This window comes from Furipterus horrens, unplaced genomic scaffold (assembly GCF_987537825.1).
Source record: "Furipterus horrens unplaced genomic scaffold, mFurHor1.1.pri manual_scaffold_3, whole genome shotgun sequence".
Lineage (NCBI taxonomy): Eukaryota > Metazoa > Chordata > Mammalia > Chiroptera > Furipteridae > Furipterus > Furipterus horrens.
In genome coordinates this window covers 139088052-139108601 of record NW_028327173.1, presented here as the reverse complement: position 1 = coordinate 139108601, position 20550 = coordinate 139088052, and the positions used below count along the sequence as shown (strand labels likewise).

Genomic DNA, 20550 nt, shown 5'->3' with positions numbered 1-20550 from the left:
AAGAGCATCTCTCCCTCTTCCTAACTCGGGTTTCTTTGCAGGGACATCTATAGGAGAGAGAAAGATTCACAGTCACCACCCATTTCACACACCGCCCCCATGGCAGGTAAATACACACCCACTCACATGTGTACACAGGAGTGAGCTTTTCTCCCTCTTCCAAAGATTATCCTGCCAACACAGCAGTGTTATCTGCAGTTTAATGTGCTAAGACCCGCCTTCCCTTCCATAACGCCCAGCAGGAGCTGTTAGCAGCTGAGGCTCATACTGGTCGGAGTTCTTTGCCTTTTCTTCATGTTGTGTTTACCTAGGAGCTAGGTAGGCCAATGATTCCAGTTATGCAGTTTCTCTTCTTTACTGTGGCATTTAAGCACCTGCTCCCTGCCCTGTGTGTGGTCACCCAATGCCCTCACTCCTTCTGATCCTGGCCTACGCATTCAAAATAGACTCAGTCCCTGGAGAGTGATGAAATGCTCAAGAATCAAGAGCATGTTCCATGCCCCACATCCACGTCAGCATGTCAGCCCTAGACATTAAGCTGCGTTGGTCATCAGCTCAATTTCACTGGGGGGAATGTGTGATTGCCTGTGTTTCTATAAAGTAATCTAGCAAATGACCTTGTAGCATTCCATCCACAGTACTCTGGCCAGTAATACCATAAAGTGCCTTCTCGTTTTTACTTCATGGCCTCGAGAGCACAAGAATCAGCCTGCAACAGTCACAAAATGTCTGAAGTTCTCCTGATGATTATTGTTTATACTTGTTGAGAACCTTCTCAGAGAACCACAGAGTCTAATTAACTCCCCGCATTCTTGGATTCATATGGAAGGAGGGATTCCTGAGAGGAGATCCTGGTTGCTGGGACTCACCTGAAGGAGTCTTCAATTGGGATCAACTGAGTAACCCAATAAGGCCTCTAGAAACTGCATGAGGCGTGGTCCGCTGATTTATTGAACCACCTAAAATGGAACCTAGGGGACCCCACAGAGGATCCTGCCAAAAGGCGGCCACGAGATGCCCTTGGGACACTTCAGTCAGCTTTCTGTCCTTCCTTCTTTAAGATGTTGGTAACATCCCTGAAATCCTAAGTAGCTCCTCTCCCAAAACATGAAGATACTACCAAGGACAATCCAGTCTACTGAATAGGGGCCATGACTATGCAGCCACATTCTGTGAAGTGTCTGTGCTGTACAGGCCCCTCCTATGGTTTATGGTACCTGGAGAGGAGAATGTGAGAGTTGGGCAGGGACAAGGTAGGAAAGGGGCATGATGCAGGCACACTGAGACAAAGAATAAAACTGGTGCTCAGATTCCTCTACCGTTTATTGTTACAGCAGAAGTCCTGGGAGACAGGAGAGTACCCTCCACCCATAACACACTGTGGTCAGAGCCCCAACGTAGCCCTTCCCACCCCCAGGCCAAGCCGCAAGCAGCCCTGTCCCAGCTTGGCCCCCTCTCCCCTCCCACTCTGGACACACACTGTCTAGACAGCTACCAAGGTTAGTGCAGCCAATGGCCCAGGCCCCTTCCTACTGCCCCAGTTCCAGTCGTTCCCTCAAACTTGTTCATTGCCTACCACCTCCCACTCCAACTTCCATTCACACACTGGATATTTCTGTCACATCCTGAGGACCACAACCCACCAGCAAGACTCTCCGACACATTCATTTAGACCCATACCCTTCAGAAATCTGAAGGGTTAATGAGAAGCCATATCCCCTTTGGTGCATGGAGACTCAGCACCAAGTCCCTTACCCTTGCATTGGGGTGAGTAGGAAGACTCTGGGATAGGCACCATGGACAACTACAACAACTCTTATCCTTCAGCTATGGACACCTAGATTAGGGAGAGGGGACGCATGCCCTCTCCACCTCAACACCAGAATGAGGGAGGGGATCATTTAGGGCTCTGGGTCCCTAAGAGATATTAGGACAGCTCTCCCAGAGGCTGAGGGAATCACAGGTTAGAGGTCAAGGTTAGGGTAGCAATCAAAGATCAAGGTCATCTTTCCACATGATCTGCCCATCTTCACTTGCTCACTCTGGCCCAGTGCTCTGTGCACCTCCCAGGTTAGTGCTGGGGGAGGGGAGGACTGGGTCCCACAGCAGGGCAATGTGGGCCATTCAACAGGAGACCTCCATGGTGTGCCCTGGGGGCCCTGAAGGGAGAGTCCCAGACTCGCTGCTCTGAGACAGGGTTCGCGAGCGGGATCGGTTGCCATCAATAGATGCTGCACTGGTCAGGGAGGCTGTGCGAGACCGAGACAGGCGAGTCATGCAGGATGAGGCCACTGCGGATACAGAAGGATAAGCAGGCAGTCAGAGAGTAGGTGGGGAAAAGAGGCTGGCAACTCAAGTGGAGTGCTAGAGTTACAAATGGGGCCAGGGGGTCTGTGAGCTTGATTTGGCAGATGGTGGTAAATCCAGGAATTAACCTAAAATGGCTCCTCCCCTCAGTGGCCATCCCTCATCCTTGCAGCAATCCCTTGTCCTCATGACAGCCTCTGACCCCCATACTCACTGTAGCCCATGCCCTGCAAGAAGTACTTGAAGGCCTCGGTCAGCTTGCCTGGCTGGGGAAGTAAGACGAGGAGAGGGAGACAGTGATGAGAGAGAGACAGTGAGGTGAGGTTATGAGCTGAGCAGGATCCCAATGCTGTGGCAGGTTGGAGATGGGACGTGTAGCAAAAGGTATAGTTCAGTGACACTAATATCCCATTCCCAGACGGCAGAGGGTACTCACCTGAGTCAGCTGGGGCTGACCTCCGGAGTCGGCCATCTATTCAGAAGAGAGCCACCCAGAAAAATGATACACTCATGAGTAAAGTGAGCCAGCCAGGAGGTAGAAAAGGGTACCTCCTCCCTGCTTCCCCACTCCAGGCCCTTAAGGTTTTTTATTTGTTTGTTTGCCTGTTTTTTATTTCATCTACCCCACTTGCTCCCAGGTAGGACTCTGGAGACCTAGAAGCTGAATCTAGGATTCAGGATCTATGGCTCGGGACAGGGGGCCAGGAGTCTGGCTGGGCATGGAGTACGGTTACTAACCTTGAGGAAGGAAGTCTGAGTGGGGTCCAGCTTTGAATTACATTCCACCTGGAGCAAGTAGAAAGCTGAATGAATGACATCACACTCCCTGTGGCCCCTCCTCTGCACAGACCCCAAGGACCCAGTCCCCAGTTCCTTTTCTATCAGCCCCTATCCATTTCCTTTTTAAAAGGAACCTGCTCCATAATTGCTCTCTGTGTCCCAAACAAAGCTTGCCTCATGGCAAGAGACCCTTCTAACCAACACCCTAGGATTCCAACCCTTTTTCAGCCAGCTCCCAATTCCCTACTGACCACTGCATCTTCATAGGGTGCTTGGTCTCCTACCACCAGCATCACAGGGCACCTAGAGGTACAGTGTCAGGGAGGAGGTGGTGAGGCTCTGGCACTCTCTCACCCACCTCTTCCCAGAAGAGCAGCTCAAGAATGTCGTGCTCCAAAGAGGAAACAGACTTCTGAACCCCACCGACCCCAACAAGAGGATTTAAACATGGAAGACCTAGAGGGTGGCAATTTGCTAAATGGGATGGAGTGGAAGGTAACAAGAAAATCCCCTGGCAAAAGACTCTCCTTCTAAAGGATATAAGCACCTAGGGAATATCCAGGGAGAAAGACAAAGCTGTATCTCTTAAAGTCTTACTTGAGGGTGGTATCACCTCCACGCTCAAAGTTCAGGTCTCGGCGGCTAGAGAAGGGTTAAAAGAGTAGGAATCTTAGGCAGGAATACTATACATATAGAAATAAGCTATCTCCCCCATAAGGAAGCTATCTTTCTCCCAAAAACTATAGTCAAATATTAGTGATTAAAAGTGGGAACCAAAGGGGAAGGTGGTAGGCAGACTTCAAGCACAAACCCTATAGCCACTGTGCCCCCAGGTCTGTGTTCAGAGGGTAGTGAAGGGGAGGAAAGGCACAAGGACAGATCATCATACTTCTGGGAATTCAGCACTTCAAGGGAAGTAAACAGGAGGAAGGGGGACAGACAGCTCCTCACGATTCTGCCCACTGGATCCGTGCTGCAACTGTCCCAGTAGCACACCAAGTCCTGCCCTCCTTGCACACCGTGCAGACTCTGGACCTTCTTCTCCTTGCTGCTTCCCCCATCCCCAGTCACTGCTTCTAAATTATTTTCACACGAGATCGCATGCACGCGCATGCGCGCGCACTCACGCACACACACACACACACACACACACACACACACACACGCTGCCACTCACTTGTTGTAGCTGTTCCAGTACAGTTCAATGTTGTCCAGGTTGGGTGCATGTGTAATGATATTTCTATACTTTTGTATCAACTCCGAATTTCCAGACAGCTCTTCCTGAAGGAAAAAAGAGGGAGAAAGATTAGGGTTGGAAGAGAAGCCAACAGTTACTAGATGCAGAAAGGCAAACCTTCTTCCCTTCCCAGATCCTGTCCCAGCTAAGGAAGTTGCCCCAAGCACTCAAACCCCTCCTGGTCCCCTCTTTTTCCTCCATCTTCCACAGCCATTTACCTGGCTGAAGAGGTGTCCGAGTATCATCTCCGAAATGGATGAGGTGAGGCCTGTTAGCTATGAGGAAAGAGCAGGTGAGAAAGCTTAGATCACTGTGGGGAGAAGAGACCCAGGCAAGTGACACAGTTTCTTTCTTGCTCTATATCCCCCTCCTCGAAGTTCACAAGCCAATCAGTTATACTAGTAGAGCCTAACTGGACCCATGCTAGGGTGGAATCCCCACCCTAGATCTCAGCACACAGACCCCTTCAAACCTTGTGCGCTGCCCAGTCCATCCAGCCCTTGGCATTGGGATCAATGTTGATGAGGACAAGACCTTCAACTGTGTCCTGGTGGTTAAGCTGACAGACAACAGACAAAGGGAAATCAGAGGCAGGCCATCGCCTTATCCCCTCCCCACTAAGTTCTACCCACTCTTAGGCTCCCATGGGACCTCCCTCCCCCACCCTCAGACTCATGTCCTCCTGCCAAACACACACTAGCAAACAATACTCTTAATCAGCCTGCCACGGGCCTTGGGCCTTGGAGCTGCCTTTCGCTCATCTGGGGTTTTTAATTCTTACAGCATATCGTGACAAGATGTAGGCTCCAGCTCCAACACCAACTCCAATTATTGTGGAGAAACTGTGAAAGAAAAATGTATGTCTACTTGGTGTCCAAAACTTTGGCTCACCAAACTCCTTACCCTCCTTCCTAAAGCCATGGGCACAAAGGACAGAGGGGACCTGCCAAGGAGCTAAAAAACTGACACTGTTAGTCAGTGTAGGTTCCTGAAGTCTTTTCCCAACTCCCTCTGGAAGGGCTAGTGTCTTGAAAAGAAACACCCATCCACCAACCAGACAGACACTTTTCCTAGGCAGCTCTTTGTACATTCTCAATTTTCAGAAGTTAGTTCAACTTGTTCTGTTTTCATTCCTACTTTCCTCTAGAGGAACTGAGAAAAAGGAAACTTGAAGCAAGATGTAAAAAAAAAAAAAAAAGACAACTTCAGTGAACACCAGTAAGAATGGGGTTAAAGAGAGAAAAAGATGTGAACCAGAACCAGAGCTGTTGGGGGCTTTGGCGTCCAGGAAGAGCCAAGCCAAGGACAGAGCCCAGGAGTGCATACCAAGGAGGCTTTTCCTGGCTTTCTCCTCCTTCTCCAACTCTCTCTTATGCACAAGGCTCCCAGTTCTCAGGTGTGTGTACAGAGGAGGGGGAGTGGGAGGAACAGAGGAACAGAGACAGGTCTATCTGGTTCCTCAGGGATTATGTCACCCCCTCCTCTTCCTGTCTAACTTTCTGATCCCTCCTCAGCCTGAGGCAGGGCCTCACATAGTCCCTTCCTTTTTCTTTCCTCCATCCATTAGGGCTCCTCAGCCAACTCAGGTCAGTTTCCCAAACCCACCCCTCTCCCACTCAACAATCAGATTGGGAACAGCAGGGAGAAAGGATAGATCACAGCCAGAAACCAAAACTCATCCAGGAACAATGGTGGATATAGGAGTTCTAATGGCCCTTGTACTTGGAAGAGAAATCTGGTTTGGAGGGATCCCCAGGCTTCTCACTTTAAGTACTGCAGGATGCAAGGAATCATGTCCGCAAGCTGGTCCAGAGATGGGTACTGATACCTGGGGAAGAGGGAAATGTTAAGGAAAATGCCAACCTGCCCCCATGGCCCTGACCTCAGGATGTCCTGCTCATCCTCTCCTAGAACCACCACTGATCTCCCTTTCCTCCTCCCCTGGTCCAATCTCCCCCACACCTGCTGTGTGCCTCACAAGCTGATGAGGAGGGAGGGAGCTAATTCTCACCCCAAAGGGAACACAGGAGCCCCTTCTTCCATCCCAGGGGCATCCACATGAACCCGCACGAAGTTCTGAATGATTTCCTGCATATCCCCGAATTGAAACAGTGGCTGGAAACAAGATTTATCTAAAGAGAATCCCCAACACCCCAACAACAGAATAAGACAGGGAAAAGTGTCCCCAAGTCAAAACCCACCCTCTTTCATGCCACAATCAGACTAGGAGAGAACTTCTGGACATACCACATGGCTCCCTTCCTGCCCATGAGGACCATTCCCCTTCACACAGTGGCTTTACATGCTGGTGGACCACCCCCCACCACCCCCAGCCAACTGCCTCTTCCCAGTAAGGAGTGGGAGGAGAAATGAAGGTCCTTACAGTTGAGTCCCACATCATGGTAGGTGAGTATCGCTGGGCGTTTGGGTTTGGGGGTGCCATAGACTGTAAAAGTGACAGAGCCATAAGGTGTCTCCACAGAATGAGTCTGCAGGAAAACAGGTCACCATGAGGTATGAGTTAGGCTGAGAGGCAAAGAGGCAGCAGAAGAACCTCCGCAAAGGTCGGGGAGCTCAATCGGGGAGGGGCAAAGAGAGGCGAAGGAAACAAAGCATTACAAGTAGGATCAGAAAGAATTTAATTTAGGTAAATATGACAGTGGAGATGATTTTGAGGGTGGAAAAAAATGAGAGCTTGGAGAGCATCAAGGAACTCTGAGAAGGGAGAAGAAGGGAAGGGAAGGGAAGGGGAGGGATGAGGATGGGCAAGGACTGGAATAGAAGGAAAAGGAGCAGAGAGGAGAGCCAGGGAAGAGGGCCTCTCTTTTCTGAGGGAGAGAAGAGCCCCTTCTCCCACCCTGGGACTGCCCCAAGCTGTTACCTGTCCCCGGTCCAGAAGGATTCGGGCAGCTAACTCAGCCTCCTGGAGAGACACGCAGACAGATCCACACAGAAACACACAGCCACGTAGAGTGGAGAGACAGATGGAGAGACAGACACAGGTAAAGAGAGGTAGGTAAAGAGACGAAAGACAGAAAGAGATGACAAAAAGAGACATGGAGAGGATTAAGATTAGTATAGTAACATGACTAAGGCTTGAACTCCCAACTGTGGTATATGAGTAGAGAAATTTGGGGAGGAATGGAGAAAGTAGGAGTGTGGATTAGAATGAGATTATGAATTTGGAAAGGCAGGAGATGAGGGGGATGCTCGGATGTCTAGAATTTGGGCCTGGGAGTCAGAGGGTCTCTAATAACCTTGGCCACCTCAGGTGTCTGTCCTGGCAGCAGCGGCTTCTCCTCCGTGATCTGCACCTCCTGCAGCTCCGCCATGGTGGCCTGGCAGGGTGAGGAAACATTAAGACTAGGGAGGTTGCCTCCACACCCCCACATCTCCTCCAATACTTTCTTACTCTCTCAGGACAGGGTAATGCAGGGTGCAGGGGGCCCCTGGAGCTGAAGACAACTTCAGGACACAGAGAGCCTTTCCTGTCCCAACCCTCAACACCCACACCTCCAGACCCAACTCCCCTGTCCTGGATGGAAACCCCAGGGTGAGGCAGCCATGCAGCTCAGGTTTCCCAGGCTATATTTAGGGACCGCCAGGCACTCCCCGTTAGGTAGGGGGTGAAACTAGTGGCTTGGTGACTGTGTACTCCAAAGATACTAAGGAACAGGTAGGAAGAGTTCACAACTGACTGTGACCTTCAACTAAAGCCCCAATGTCAGCAGTTCAAAAGGAAAGGGGCTAAAAATGAACTCAGTAACATGGCCAAGAGGGGGAGGGGAAAAACAAGAAAAAGGAGACAAGGGACATCTGTGTCCAACTGACCCAATATCTCCCTTCCTCCCCAGGCTCTCCTCCCTCCCCACTGTATATCAGTTAGCATACATTCAATATTAGTGGGGCGAGTGTGGAGCAAAGCACTCCCGCAGACCAGCACGGTACAGAGCCTGCAGCCTGGGGGTGGGGTCACTTACCGGGCTCCTATTGGCTGGATGCAGTGGGGTTAGGGGTCAGGGTTCTCGCTGCTCCTGGCTCTGGGGTCTGAGAAAACAAGACGATGAGGTGAATGACATGGGAGGCAGGCAGACCCTAGGTCCTTTAGGGACATAAAACCTCAGCCAAGACTAGATTACCTGGTTCACCAACCCTCCCCAGTCTGTACCCCTGAGTCCAGTGAACACGTCTTCTCTAGGTTTCAGCCTGAATCAATACAGGCTGGAGGGGCCGGCGGGGCGAAACAGAGAGCAGGTATCAGTCCAGGCTAGGGGGAGGAGAGAAGGAAGTGCTGATGTGGAGAAAGGAGCGCGGCTTGTGTCTGAACCTCCTTATTCTAGTCCCAGCTCTGCCGCTGCTGATACGACCTTGGCCCAATCAGCACTACTGGCCTCAATTTCCTATTTGCAAACTAGAAGTGGGGACTAGAGGATTCCCAAGATTTTTGACAGCTCTCGAGTGATATGAGGGTAGCAGAGGATGACTGTTTCCATCCGCCATTAAAAAAAAAAAAAACCTTAAAAAGCCTCGTGCCTTCGCTTCTCTCCTCCATCCAGCCTCGGTGTGGCTCCCACGAGTGGAGAAAGGCAAGGAGGGTGGTCCCTCAGTCTCCTCCCAGACTCCCCCGACGGACGACCCAAAAGGGCCGAGCGCCAGCTGGAAGGATGAATAGGAGGGATGGGATCGACTGGGCCGGCACCCGGGACCTGTCCCTCCGAGTCTCTACGCTGCGGGTCCTCGAGGCGGGCGCAGAGCGCCCTGGATCCCGGACACAACCTCGCGCACGTCCCAAACACGCCCGGCCGCTCGCCGAGCCTCCGCCTTTGTGCACAGCAGCTCAGCACCCCCTTCCCGAGGGCCCCTTCCCGCAATCGGCTGGTTCCCAGGGATGGAGATCAAGCCTCCCACCCGCGCCGCAGGCCCCAGCCAGGCCCTCCGGCCCCTCGCCTCCCCCTCCCCCTACCTGCTGCCTCTGCGGCCGCTTCCACCTTCACTTGCCTTTGACTCTCCAGCCCGCCTGGGCTCCGGCTCCCCACAGACCCGCCCCCGGCCCGCCCCAGCCCGCCTACGGGCCGACGACTCCCAGCAGATCCGCCCCAGACCCCCAGTAAACACGCCCCCCTTACCCCGCCCCGAGCTAATCGCTGCTGGGGAAGGGCTGTTTGGGGGCCAAAGGGAAAGTCTAAGGAAAGCAAACTGTGCGTGCTTCGGTGCTTCGCTACCCTGAGTCGTGCGGCGGACCCCCACCCCCGTCCTCACCCGTGACCTGGATTTGCCTAGCGCACTGTGTCTCCGTCTATCGCCCCCAGACTCAGTGGTGGAGACGGGTAGGGGAGATGAACCCAGGGTGCTGACACCCCAAGATTTCGACTCTGCCCTCCCTGAAAATGAGCTTGGTTCAGGAGGGGGCGGGGACCACCGCTGAAGCGGCGTGGGGTCTCGCCCATTGGGAGGGGCCGGTGTGCCAGCACTGACTGAGGGCGGGGGGCGTCGAGGGCGCTGGAGTTCCAACTCCGGAGCGCCCAGGGTCCTGGTACCTCCTCTCTCTCTCTGCTGTGTCCCGATGCCTCTGTTGGGCTGCTCCCTGAGAAGTTGGAAAACAAGGCTGGGAGGGGGGGTAGGGAATGCGGGGGGCCTCTATAAATAGAGGGAGATCGCAGGAGGGGGGCGAAGAGGATGGCCCAACGGGGACTCCCGGGTCAAGGCCCTAAGAGGGGGGTGGAGGAGGGGCCAGGGACCCCCAGGGGCTCTGAGTCTTGGGTAAACAGGCGTGGGGGGGCGGAGTTAACTCTGCGGGGGTGGAGCGGGGGCTTGGGGAGGACGCAGTGTCCCGGGCTAGAACCCAAGAGACCCTGTGGCTTCGGTGCTAACCCCTCCTAGTCCGGCCCGGAGGAGAAGGGTGAGACCAGCTGGGTCTGGCTGAATCACAAAGCCCAGGCGACGGTTTCTCAGGGACTGCTGCTTCTCTCTCAGGGCTTGGGTGGGTTCGCTGTCCTAGACTCCTCACTTCCCCAGCCCTCCCGACACCGAGAGGCACCCTCCCTGTGCTCCCAAGAGGAAGGCCGCCGGGTAGGACATAGTTAGCTGTGTAACTAAGGGAATTAGAAGTTGTCTTAGGAAAAAGGAAACCTGATTCAATTTCTTCCCACCTGCCCTCTGTTAGCTCCCCTCCTCCCAGGGTCCCCACCCCATCCTCTCCTTCAGCCTGGTTCCTGAGTTGCCATTTTGGGGGCTGGGCACCAGGCCAGTTGGGAACAATAGCCAATGGAACTGAAGCTGCCAACTGCAACACCAGCATAGACTGCTGCCCCAAGACCCCCAAATTGCTCTACCCCCTCTTGCCTGGGAACCACCCCCCCACAACCACCCCTCAACACCCACAACCCCCCTCCCATCCAAGGAACATCAATGCCCCTTTCATCCCCACTTGGCAGGGTTTATTGGGAAAAAAAGAGGGGCCAAGAGGGAGGAGGTGACCCAGAGAAGAAGGACTGGTCAGAATAAAACTCAGCTTTCAACAACCCAAAATCTAAAGGACCCCCTACATTCACTAGTTGAAGCACCCAAGTTTCCCTCTATTCCTTTCCTCCACTCACTACAGAACTGTGTCCCCAGAAACTGGCACAGAAGCTGGGCACCCTGGCTCCTCGCCTAGCCCCTCTCCTCTCTGGATGCCAGTTTAACACTCTCCTGGACTAGGAAAACCTGCTGGAATTAGGATCATACACAAAGATGCACAGGACAGGAGAGAGATCTCACCAGCGCTCCTGCAACTGGGGGAGCAAGAAAGTCAAGAGTGAGAACTTATGCTTGCTGCCTTCCCTTAGGTGTCTAAAGTAGTCTTACTTGGAGTGGGGGAGGGAAGGACCTAGAGGTTCCAGCATCTAAATTCGTCTCTGGGTTGGGATGACTCAGGGGGAACCTGATAAGGGGCCTAGCAGGGGCATGGAGGGTGGCGCAGGAGGTGGGAAATTTCCACTGGGATCTGTTTACTTCCTAGGCCTAGGGGTCTCAGCCTGCTGAAGACAGAAATTATGCTGCTTCCGCTGTAAGATAGGGTTCCTCTCTGTCAGGGCAGGACCCAGCCCAGCCCTGGTGTAAATGGCCCAACAAGGATAACTCTACAACTTCCTTCTCTTGGGCCAAAAGCAGCTTCAAACTAAACTTCAACTAAGTGACAGTTTAAAAGTACATGCTATGTGTAAGTCACTGTGTAGATGGAATTCAAAGAAGTGTGAAGTCTAGCCATACCCTCTCTAGAAGCTTATGATGGAATAATTGAGAGAAAGTATAAAGATAGAAAAAGCTTTTTAAAAAATATAAGATTATGCTTTGGCTGGTGTGGTTCAGTGGATTGAGCACTAGCCCGTGACCCAAAGGGTTGCCAGTTTGATTCCCAGTCAGGGCACATGCCTGGGTTGCGAGGCTGAGTCCCCGGTTAGGGGCATGTGAGAGACAACTACACGTTGATGTTTCCCTCTCTTTCTCCCTCCTTTCTCCTCTCTCTAAAAATAAATAAACAAATATTTTTAAAAATAAAATAAAATAAAAATATAAGATTAATTGTTTAAACATAGTCTAATGGCAGTAGTTTCCCACCCTTCTCAAGTGGGAGAGCAGAGATTTCCATTCCCACACAATGGGTATAGTATCCTCTGATGGAGACAAACCATGAATTCAACAAGACTTTCAAGTAAGTCTGTACAGTATTCTGATAATCACAACATCCATGTATATCATAATACCTACATGTGCAATGCATGTTATTTACCCAGTTGACAGTAAATCTATGTGCATACAGATGCCAGGGCCTTTGCAATAATTCACCCCAGGAGGCTGTAGCTCAGCAGGCTAGGAAATACTGTCTTTGTATAATACTGAGGAGGAAAAGGGTTTTGTTCCTAGGGTGAAGTGCCCTATGATGAGTGCAGCCATTGAGTATTTGGGTAGGAGAGAGGGGCATTCAGTCCAGGAGGAGAGAGCATAGGGGAACGTTTGAGGGCAGAAATACACAAGTTGTTTTGAAGAATGGAATAATCGCTACTTTGTGCAATAAACTTCCCGTATATTATCCCCCTATACACCGTAAGTATTGTTTGTCCTTACTGTACAGATGAGGAAACTGAAGCTCAGAGATGTCTAATGACTTGCCCAAGGTCAACTAGCTAGTAAATGATATATCTAAGACTCAACCCCCACCCCAAGTTCATTCCACTCCAAAGCTATGCTCTTTCCACTATGAGATAGCCCCTCAAGCATATAGTTATTAGGCCATAATGGCCTCAGACAAAGAATAATGATGATGAGAGGTGCATAATGTTTGGTAAGGTAGATTGGGACCATGTGAATATCCTTGAATGACAGGCAAAAAAGTTTGGAACTGTAGATCCATGGAATGTTCTTGAGCAGGAGTAATGGATAAAAAAAATAGTTTTGTGAAAATTAATCTGATGAGGGTTGGATAATAGAGATAGATTATGGGATGGGTAGGGGTAAAGTATTCAACTTAGGAAAGTGATCATTTAGAAGCCAAAGTATGGCCGTGTAGCTCAGCTGGTCAAAGCGTCCTCCCAATACCCCACGGTTTCAAGTTCTATCCCCAGTCAGGGCACATACAAGAATCAACCAATGAATAAAATACATAAGTGGGAAAACAAATCAATGTTTCTCTCTCTCTCTCTCTTTACCTTCCTTTCTCTAAAATCAATTTTAAAATAAAATTTAAAAGAAGCCAGGGTAATCAACTAGATATGAAATGACAAGGACTTCAAGGAGTGTGGGAGTAATAGGAATGGAAAAGAATAGATACGTAAGACAAAGAAAAAACACCTATAAGAACTGTCGACTCATTCGATGGGAAGGGGAAAGAACTCACCAAACTAATTGCTCTTTTTTAGGATCCCTGAAGTTCATCCATCTATATGGTTTCTAGCTAGAGAGAAGACCAAAGAGGAACCCCTGAGGAACATTCTTGACCTGCAAGGAAACTTACCTGAAAGGTTTTCAGAGTCTGAGACTCACCCTCACCCTGACATATTTCATCCTGGCCCACCCAGATCTATTACACTCCAAGACCATTTCCATGTTGAGCCCGACAAGGACACCATTTCAAGTTCCTATTGAAGTTAGTCTGTTAAAGCTAATGAGATTTTCTGTGTTGGCCTGGGCTTGGAGACTAAAAAGAAGAGCAATGTTGGACTTACGCCAACTTGTTTTTTTTAACCCCTTCCCTGATCTCTCTTCAGCCTTGGATAAGGGTCAGAGCATAAGGCAATTTGACCAGGACCCAGAGAACTGGGTCAAGCTGGGCTCAAATGATGAGTAAAGTTTGATCACCTGGAGAGATCAAAGAGTTGGCAACTTGTTCAATGCAACATGCAAGGCAGGGAAACACCAAGACCCCTCCCCCCAAAATTAGGCTATGACTGGGGCTGGAGGTGATGTCATATAAAAACTACTGAGGTCATAGAAGCTTCCCTCTCTTCCTCTGTCTGTCTCCCCATTGCCACATACAAAGGCTGTGAAGGGTCAGACACCATCTGGGCACTCTTAGGTACAAATGGTGGTGGCGACATGGGTGGTGCTGTTGATTGCTCAAAATGTAGGGTCTACAGTAGTTTCCCTCATGCTAGGAACAGTAGGTGGAAAGAGGGCAAAGAGGAACAGGGAGGAGGGGATTTGTTCCTGTTACTGATTCAGATTTTTATCTTAACCCCCATCCTTTTTACTCCTCAGTCCTCCCTTCCGTTCCTCCCTCACCCTCTCAGTCTCCCCCTTACAGTCCTCCCCCACCTCCAGTTTATCATGGCATCAGAAGCAGAAAATACATTCCAGAGGTTTGCTGTCTTCGGAGAATCATCAAGCAGTGGCATTGAAATGAACAACAAGAACTTCTCCAAGCTGTGCAAAGACTGTGGCATCATGGATGGGAAGACGGTCACCTCCACTGATGTGGACATCGTGTTCAGCAAAGTCAAGTAAGGAGCCAAGGATGGGAGTCAGGGTCATGAATAGAACAAACAAGATATTGAGACATGCGAGGGTTTATGTGATAGGACATTTGTAATGGGTCTACTGAGTACCTACTGGGTAGCTGGCACTGTCTATTTATTCTCTGTCCTCAAGACATTCAGTGGCTAATTCTGAGTAAGGGGAAGGTTGGCCCTTGGTAGGTGATGAGTTTGTGTTTTGGAGTTCCTGGATTTCTGTCCAACTGACTAGGGCCAAGAATGCCCGAACCATCACATTTCAGCAGTTCCAGGAAGCAATGAAGGAACTGGGCCAGAAGCGGTTCAAGACAAAGAACCCAGATGAAGCCCTGGAAAATGTTTATAAATTCATGGAAGGCAAGGACCCAGCTACCACTGGTGTTACTGTGAGTGCTATTCTTCATCCCTAACACTCGATCCTACTTTCCTAAATCTCTGCTGCTCCTTCTCCTCTCCCACCCTCTGCCGACCCTAGTGCCTGCCAACAGAGATACTGTAGGGAGATGGCAGAAAGCCTCTGGGGCACTATTGGTATTGGAACAGACTTCAGAGACCACCTAGTCATTTCAGAGGTGAGGAAATTGTGGCCCAGAGAAGGGAAGTGACTTGCCCAAGGTCCACAGCTATTTCCATAGCAAAATTTAGACTCATTCTCAAGTGTCCTGTATCTGAGCCCGGCAACTAGGGCCTGGTAGACACAGAGTACAGAAGACTTGGTACGTGATACCCACTCTTCTTCCTGTTCTTATTTATATAAGGTCTGATCTCTGACCTTCTGTCTCTCACCCACCCTCTGTTCCCTATTTGTCCCCTCTCTACAAAAAGCTCTTTCTACTCTAGGTTTCAAATAGAACCTACCCAGTAGAAGGAACCTTGCATATTGGGTCTGCACTTAAAGTCCTCTGACCATAGCCTCATCAAAATAACTCCTCTGGAAGCAGGAAAATCCACACACAGTCCACTCACTCCCATACCCCAGACTCCTCTTCCCTCACTGCTTAATGGCTCTTGCCACAGTTCCTGCCCACAGCCACATCTGGGCTCTGAGAAAGCAGTACCATGCCACAGGTAGAGCAAGAATCAAAGGTCAACTTTAGAAAAGGGGTAAAACTCTGGGGGTGGGGGGCAGGAAGAGGGATCAAACGCATCATCCTCTGGCTCTGGCTTGCAGAAAGCAACAACTGTGGGTGGGGTGAGCCGGCTGACAGACACCAGCAAGTACACTGGCACCCACAAGGAGCGCTTTGATGAGAGTGGCAAGGGCAAAGGCATCGCAGGACGGGAAGAGATGACCGACAACTCAGGTTATGTGAGTGGCTACAAGGGTGCTGGTACCTATGATAAGAAGGATAACAGCTAGAAGGTAGCCTCATCTTAGCCTGTCAGCCCTCAACCCTGCATCTTTAACACCAGGGAGCTCAGGAAACAATAAACATCTGTGTGTGCAGCAGCTAAGGTGCTCTGTCTTCAACCAGGATAAGGCGTGCGTGAATGGGCCCATGGGTGTAGAGAGAGAAGAGAGAAGAGAAGGCCCAAGGAGTCAGGGTTTCCAGCTCTCAATCTTTTGTCCTACTCATCCTGATGCCCCTGAGTCAGAAGTTATATTCTCCTCAACTGATCAGCACTGAGGAATATATTTGGAGATAAGTGATGAACCAGGTGTGGAGGTAAAAGTATTTGCTATTTGCATTCATACATACTACTGATATTCACCCCACATACACACACCCTACATATGCACACCTACACACAGCAATTTCTGATTTGACAGAGAATGACCCAGATAAGGCCAACCAGACCCCTGTCCCTCCACCTTCCTCGTTGATTGCAATCCAGGGTTTTTTTGTTTTGTTTTTTTTTCACAGCCAGCCATGCGACAATCCAGGTTTTGTTGTGGGGAGAAATAGAAACCAGCTAGGTGGGCCAAGGATCTACTTAGTCTGACTCTTATTACAAGTTTGTTCTAGAGCTGGGGGAAGGGAGAATCCATTTGCAACACTCAGCCAGACATGAGTTTTACTGCACTGCACTTCCATCATGCTTCACGCGGAACAAGATCCTAGACAGCTAAGGGTAGCCCAGGAAGATGGCCAGAGGTGAGTAGTCTCCAGGAGTTTGAGATTAGGCATTCTAGTGCACTAAGGAAAAAGAAATGAAATCAGAACTGAGTCAAATGTGTTGTTTTATCTTTTTATTTTTTAATGATTATAGATTTACAGGAAGATGCAAAAATAGTACAGAGAGGTACCATGTACTCTTCATCCAGTTCCATCCAATGGTTGTATCTTATATAACTCAGATGCAGTCTTGAAACGTTCTGTGACTACAGCCAGGCCCACCTCACCCATCCTGTCAGCAGCAGATCCTAGAGTTTGGGGAACATCAGGAGGAGCTTTGGGAAGGAAGAGGGTGCAGGAATGTCTGAGAGGATAGATCAGAGAAAATGACTTGAAATTTCAGTGAACCAGCGTAAAGAGGTTGGAGAGAGAGGGTAGGGGAGTGACACTGGGCTCCATGATAGCAGGAGGGAGGAAAGAACACATTACGTGAAGAAAATGATTTCACAGAGAGGAACAGAGGGAACTGAGAGGTTTCTGGGGAAGTGAGGCTAAAATTAACCTAAAGGTCTCAGGAAGGTCCCTCCCTATAGCTAGAGATACCTTTTGTGTGGGTGAGTGAGTAGAAGGAGTCATAGGGAAATGGGGGAGACTGAAAAGAGAAGGGCGTTGGGGATGGGGAATCAAAACACTGAATTGGGTGCCTGTTGCCATGGTGTGAGCTGAGGCCCTGGGCCTTCATCCAGGATTCAGTATCTGGCCCAGTGGATGGACAATCATTGCCAACTGGATACAGTCGGTTTCTTGGGTGGGTAAAACTGTCTGTGGGAGAGGGAAGATGGTGAAGAGGGGGGCAGGTAAACAAGCTGGAAAGAGCAGAGAAGACAGTTATGATTTAGCATGGTGATTAAAGCTCTGGACATTTTTCCTACCTCCTTGGTCTCTTGGAGGGAGCCCTGCCTACCTTCAAATTCAGGGAGGAAGCTTTGTCCAAGGGATCAGAGTTTTGGAAATGAGGACAGGCTGAACTGTGGTGGCAGTAGAGGGTAGTTCTCAGTGAAGACCTCCTTTCCCTAGTAGAGGCCAATAATACCTATTGGTTCAGCATCATACTTCTGGGAACAGAGCAAGTAGAGCCTTTTGTTGGTTAGGGTGCTATTGTAGCGGCAGCTGGTTGGCGGCTGTTTGGGGACCAGAGCGCAGATTGTGAGGGGGAAAGAGTCTTGACTGAGTGTACAGTATTCATTGTAATTCTCACAGAAGTTCTCACAGCGCTTGCAGATCTTCCGAATTTCTGGCTGGGGGGCATGTATCATATAATGGCTCTTTGGGCAATGCGAGCTTTGCCCTTTGCCCCTCACATAGGCCATCAAACCATTACAGTAGCCCTGGAAACCTGCTGGGTAGTTAACCCTGGGATAGTCAATGTGTAAGTCATAGAAGATCTTGGTGGCAAACTGCAGACTGATGTCCAGGACCAGAGTTGGATCTAGAACAAGCTGGAGGAACAGGAGCCAGGCCACAGCTGGTGCCATTCTTCCTGTTGGTAGAGTTAAGGTGGTTGAAGGCAGAGGTGGGCCTAGAGTGACTGTCTACCCCTTCCAAGGACCTCTAGCATTCCCCCAACCTTCCCTGAGTGTCTTCCCCTACACCCTAAAAGCTAGAGTATACCTCAGAGATCATCCAGCCCTAGACTCCATGCCCCAGAGAAAGAAGACACCACCATCACCCAGCTGGTCAGCCACCTTCAGCCACTCCCTCCTTCCCTTGGCCCACCTAACAGTCTCAACCTCACCCAGTTCATGAGCTGTGACACTTACAGAATAACAGATCCAACTGGTTCCTGGGTGAGGAACTCTTCTTGATTATCCCTGGTCCCAGTCAACCCTTCTGGTAAAAAGATGCAGAGGCAATAGACAGAACAGCTGAGCAATGATTCTCTGATTGCTCTGGAGGAAGGAAAGGAACTGGAAGATGAGCAGGGCAGCAGGCAGGGTTTCTTCTTGCCTGAGGCCAAGGTCAGCCCAAAGGTGAGAAGAGGCTGGAACAGTTTCTAGATGAAGACCAGTCTAGGAGGATGAAATGACCCCTAAGTCTGAGAAGGCCCTGTGCTGAGGGGGTTGGATGGGTGGGAGGAAAGAGACATTACAACCTGGTTTCCTCCTGTCTGGTGTCATAAGAACACTTAGTTCCAACCTCCTTGCCAGAAGTCTCTAAGTTCTTGCTTTGATGTCCATAAGCTCTTACTCCTATGGAAAGGTGAGAAGAAAAGTAGTCTAATGTTTCTGAGGAACAAAGGGTTCCTTATTCCTGACCGTTAGAGAACAGGGCGTCTGCCACTGTCCCATCCCACACACAGGAGCCCACGCACGTGCAAGAGCCTCCCACCAGAATGATGCACTGAGAACTAAATACATCTCTATTGACCCCCACAGTCCCCATCACCAACCTCACAACAATTACAATGACACAATCACACCACACCCTCACCGATAACCTCAGGCCCTTTGGGAGTCAGAGCACATCTGGAAAATTTTGCTTGCTGACCCGGAAGCCTCAAACTTGTCAGTAAGTTGGATTAGACAGCATACCTTGGACTGGGGGTGTGTGGGCCACATGAGTCCAGCGGGTCAGATTCCTGCTATTGTTTGTCATGTTGGGAAAGAGCTGGGCTCCTAACTCTCCTTTTCACCGACACCTGCCTCTTCATCAGAAGCAAAGAGCCTGCCAGCTACAGCCCTTGACTTCCATAGGCTCCTCAACCTGGTCTCCCTGCAGAACATGACCCAGGTTGTGGGCTTTTTCTCAGGAGAGTAGGGAGTCGGACTGCAGAACCTTGAGTGCTCCAAGGCCATTGTGGAGTTCAGCAGGAGGTACAGAGACCTACTGGTGTTTCTCATTCATAGCCCCCTAACTTGCTCTTTCTGACAGCACAAACGAGAATCCAAAACTGAACCCATCCTTTTCACAATCACTTCTCCTCCTTGTTGTCTGTCTCGGCTTCCCCAGTTACCTCTACAAGAAATATGAGACTGATCCTAGGCCCCTTGTTCTCCCTAAATTCACCTGTTGGGAGGCTTTTGAGTAAAAAGACCAGAAATTGATCCTGCTCTGCTGTTTACACACAGGCTGCGCACCATTAATCTAAGTTTATTAAAACACTGTGAAGTTCAATTTCTTTGTCTGTTAATGAGAGTGATGTTTTATACCTTGTAGCAGTATTATTAAGGATTCATTGAGATGTATATCAAGAGCTTTTGGCTCAGCGCCTGGCACATGTTGAATATTCAAAATGACCATGAGTCCATCAGTCATGTAGCCCTGGAAATCTTATCTAAAGTTTTCCTAAACCTGTCTCTTCCATTCCTATTTCTTCCCCTGCTGGGTCTCTCCCCTCTCCTGGAACCACACACACTGGAACGCTGGTAAGACTCTGCCCCTCATAGGATGTAAGATTTCTCATGACCGGGCCTTTGCCATGTCTCCAACTGCATCTCCATGCCTGCCTGCCTGCCTCCCCCGTGGGGGCCCCACCCACCTCCATGTCCTTGCTCATGCTGTCCCCGCTCTTGGCCCCATCACTTCCACTGAGCTGGTTCATAGGAAGACACGTTCCAGAAATCCTGTATAAGAAACCTCTTCTTGGAAGACCTCTCCAGGGAAGTGTGTACAGCCAAGCAAGTGAGCGTAAAGCCCACTCAGGCAAGTGGCCCATCTGTGTCCCTCAGGCTGGTGTATAAGCCAACATTGAGTGGGAGCTCATGCACGGAGGTACCGAAGCCTGGCTGACTCAACTGTTTCTTTTGAAGAAGCTTACTATACTGTGTGGTCCCCACCTCAAAGCATGCCATCCCTTCCCTATTTGCTCAAGGATGCAACTTGGCCTTTCTCTTTCTTCCTTCACCACCCACCCACCACCACTCACCCCTGCACACACAATTACAGAAATGAAACAGCACACTGTAGAGGAGAGAGTTCAGGACATGATATTAGATAATCTACTGAGTTTCTGTTTCTTCTTCTATAAAATGTGGTCAATACCTTTCTTACTTCATGAGGCTATAAGAATAGAATGAGATTGTCTGCATGAAAGTGCCTTTTAACCATTAAATAATATTTAAATGGGTAACTGGGGATGGTCTCCTAGGTTCCACACCAACTCACATTTTTTCCCCAATTC

General features: G+C 50.0%; 3 protein-coding genes across 8 annotated transcripts; 1 reads left to right on the top strand and 2 right to left on the bottom strand.

Annotated features, from left to right (window-relative positions):
- Positions 1 to 1443: 1443 nt before the first annotated feature.
- NDRG2 (NDRG family member 2) lies at positions 1444 to 9357 on the bottom strand. 6 transcript variants are annotated; one of them, XM_090270344.1, is made up of 17 exons: positions 9288 to 9357; positions 8305 to 8371; positions 7582 to 7662; positions 7206 to 7247; positions 6708 to 6813; positions 6336 to 6456; positions 6090 to 6152; positions 5106 to 5166; positions 4797 to 4883; positions 4543 to 4599; positions 4265 to 4368; positions 3685 to 3729; positions 3339 to 3390; positions 3046 to 3093; positions 2744 to 2779; positions 2522 to 2573; positions 1444 to 2291 (listed from the first exon to the last, which is right to left on the bottom strand). In XM_090270344.1, the coding sequence occupies exons 3-17, from the start codon at positions 7654 to 7656 to the stop codon at positions 2125 to 2127; spliced, it is 1116 nt and encodes a 371-aa protein (XP_090126470.1). In that variant the 5' UTR covers positions 7657 to 7662; positions 8305 to 8371; positions 9288 to 9357; the 3' UTR covers positions 1444 to 2124. The 6 variants fall into 6 exon arrangements, with proteins under 6 accessions (XP_090126470.1, XP_090126469.1, XP_090126468.1 ...); XM_090270343.1 differs by lacking the exon at positions 9288 to 9357 and adding an exon at positions 8858 to 8980; XM_090270342.1 differs by lacking the exon at positions 9288 to 9357 and adding an exon at positions 8464 to 8614.
- A 4771-nt stretch (positions 9358 to 14128) lies between these two features.
- Positions 14129 to 15673, top strand: TPPP2 (tubulin polymerization promoting protein family member 2). Its single transcript, XM_090271902.1, has 3 exons — positions 14129 to 14301; positions 14546 to 14699; positions 15485 to 15673. Exons 1-3 carry the CDS (start codon positions 14129 to 14131, stop codon positions 15671 to 15673), a joined length of 516 nt encoding a protein of 171 aa, XP_090128028.1.
- Positions 15674 to 16503: 830 nt separating this feature from the next.
- RNASE13 (ribonuclease A family member 13 (inactive)) lies at positions 16504 to 18257 on the bottom strand. Its single transcript, XM_090271900.1, has 2 exons — positions 18191 to 18257; positions 16504 to 17910 (listed from the first exon to the last, which is right to left on the bottom strand). The coding sequence occupies exon 2, from the start codon at positions 17903 to 17905 to the stop codon at positions 17444 to 17446; it is 462 nt and encodes a 153-aa protein (XP_090128026.1). The 5' UTR covers positions 17906 to 17910; positions 18191 to 18257; the 3' UTR covers positions 16504 to 17443.
- Positions 18258 to 20550: the final 2293 nt, after the last annotated feature.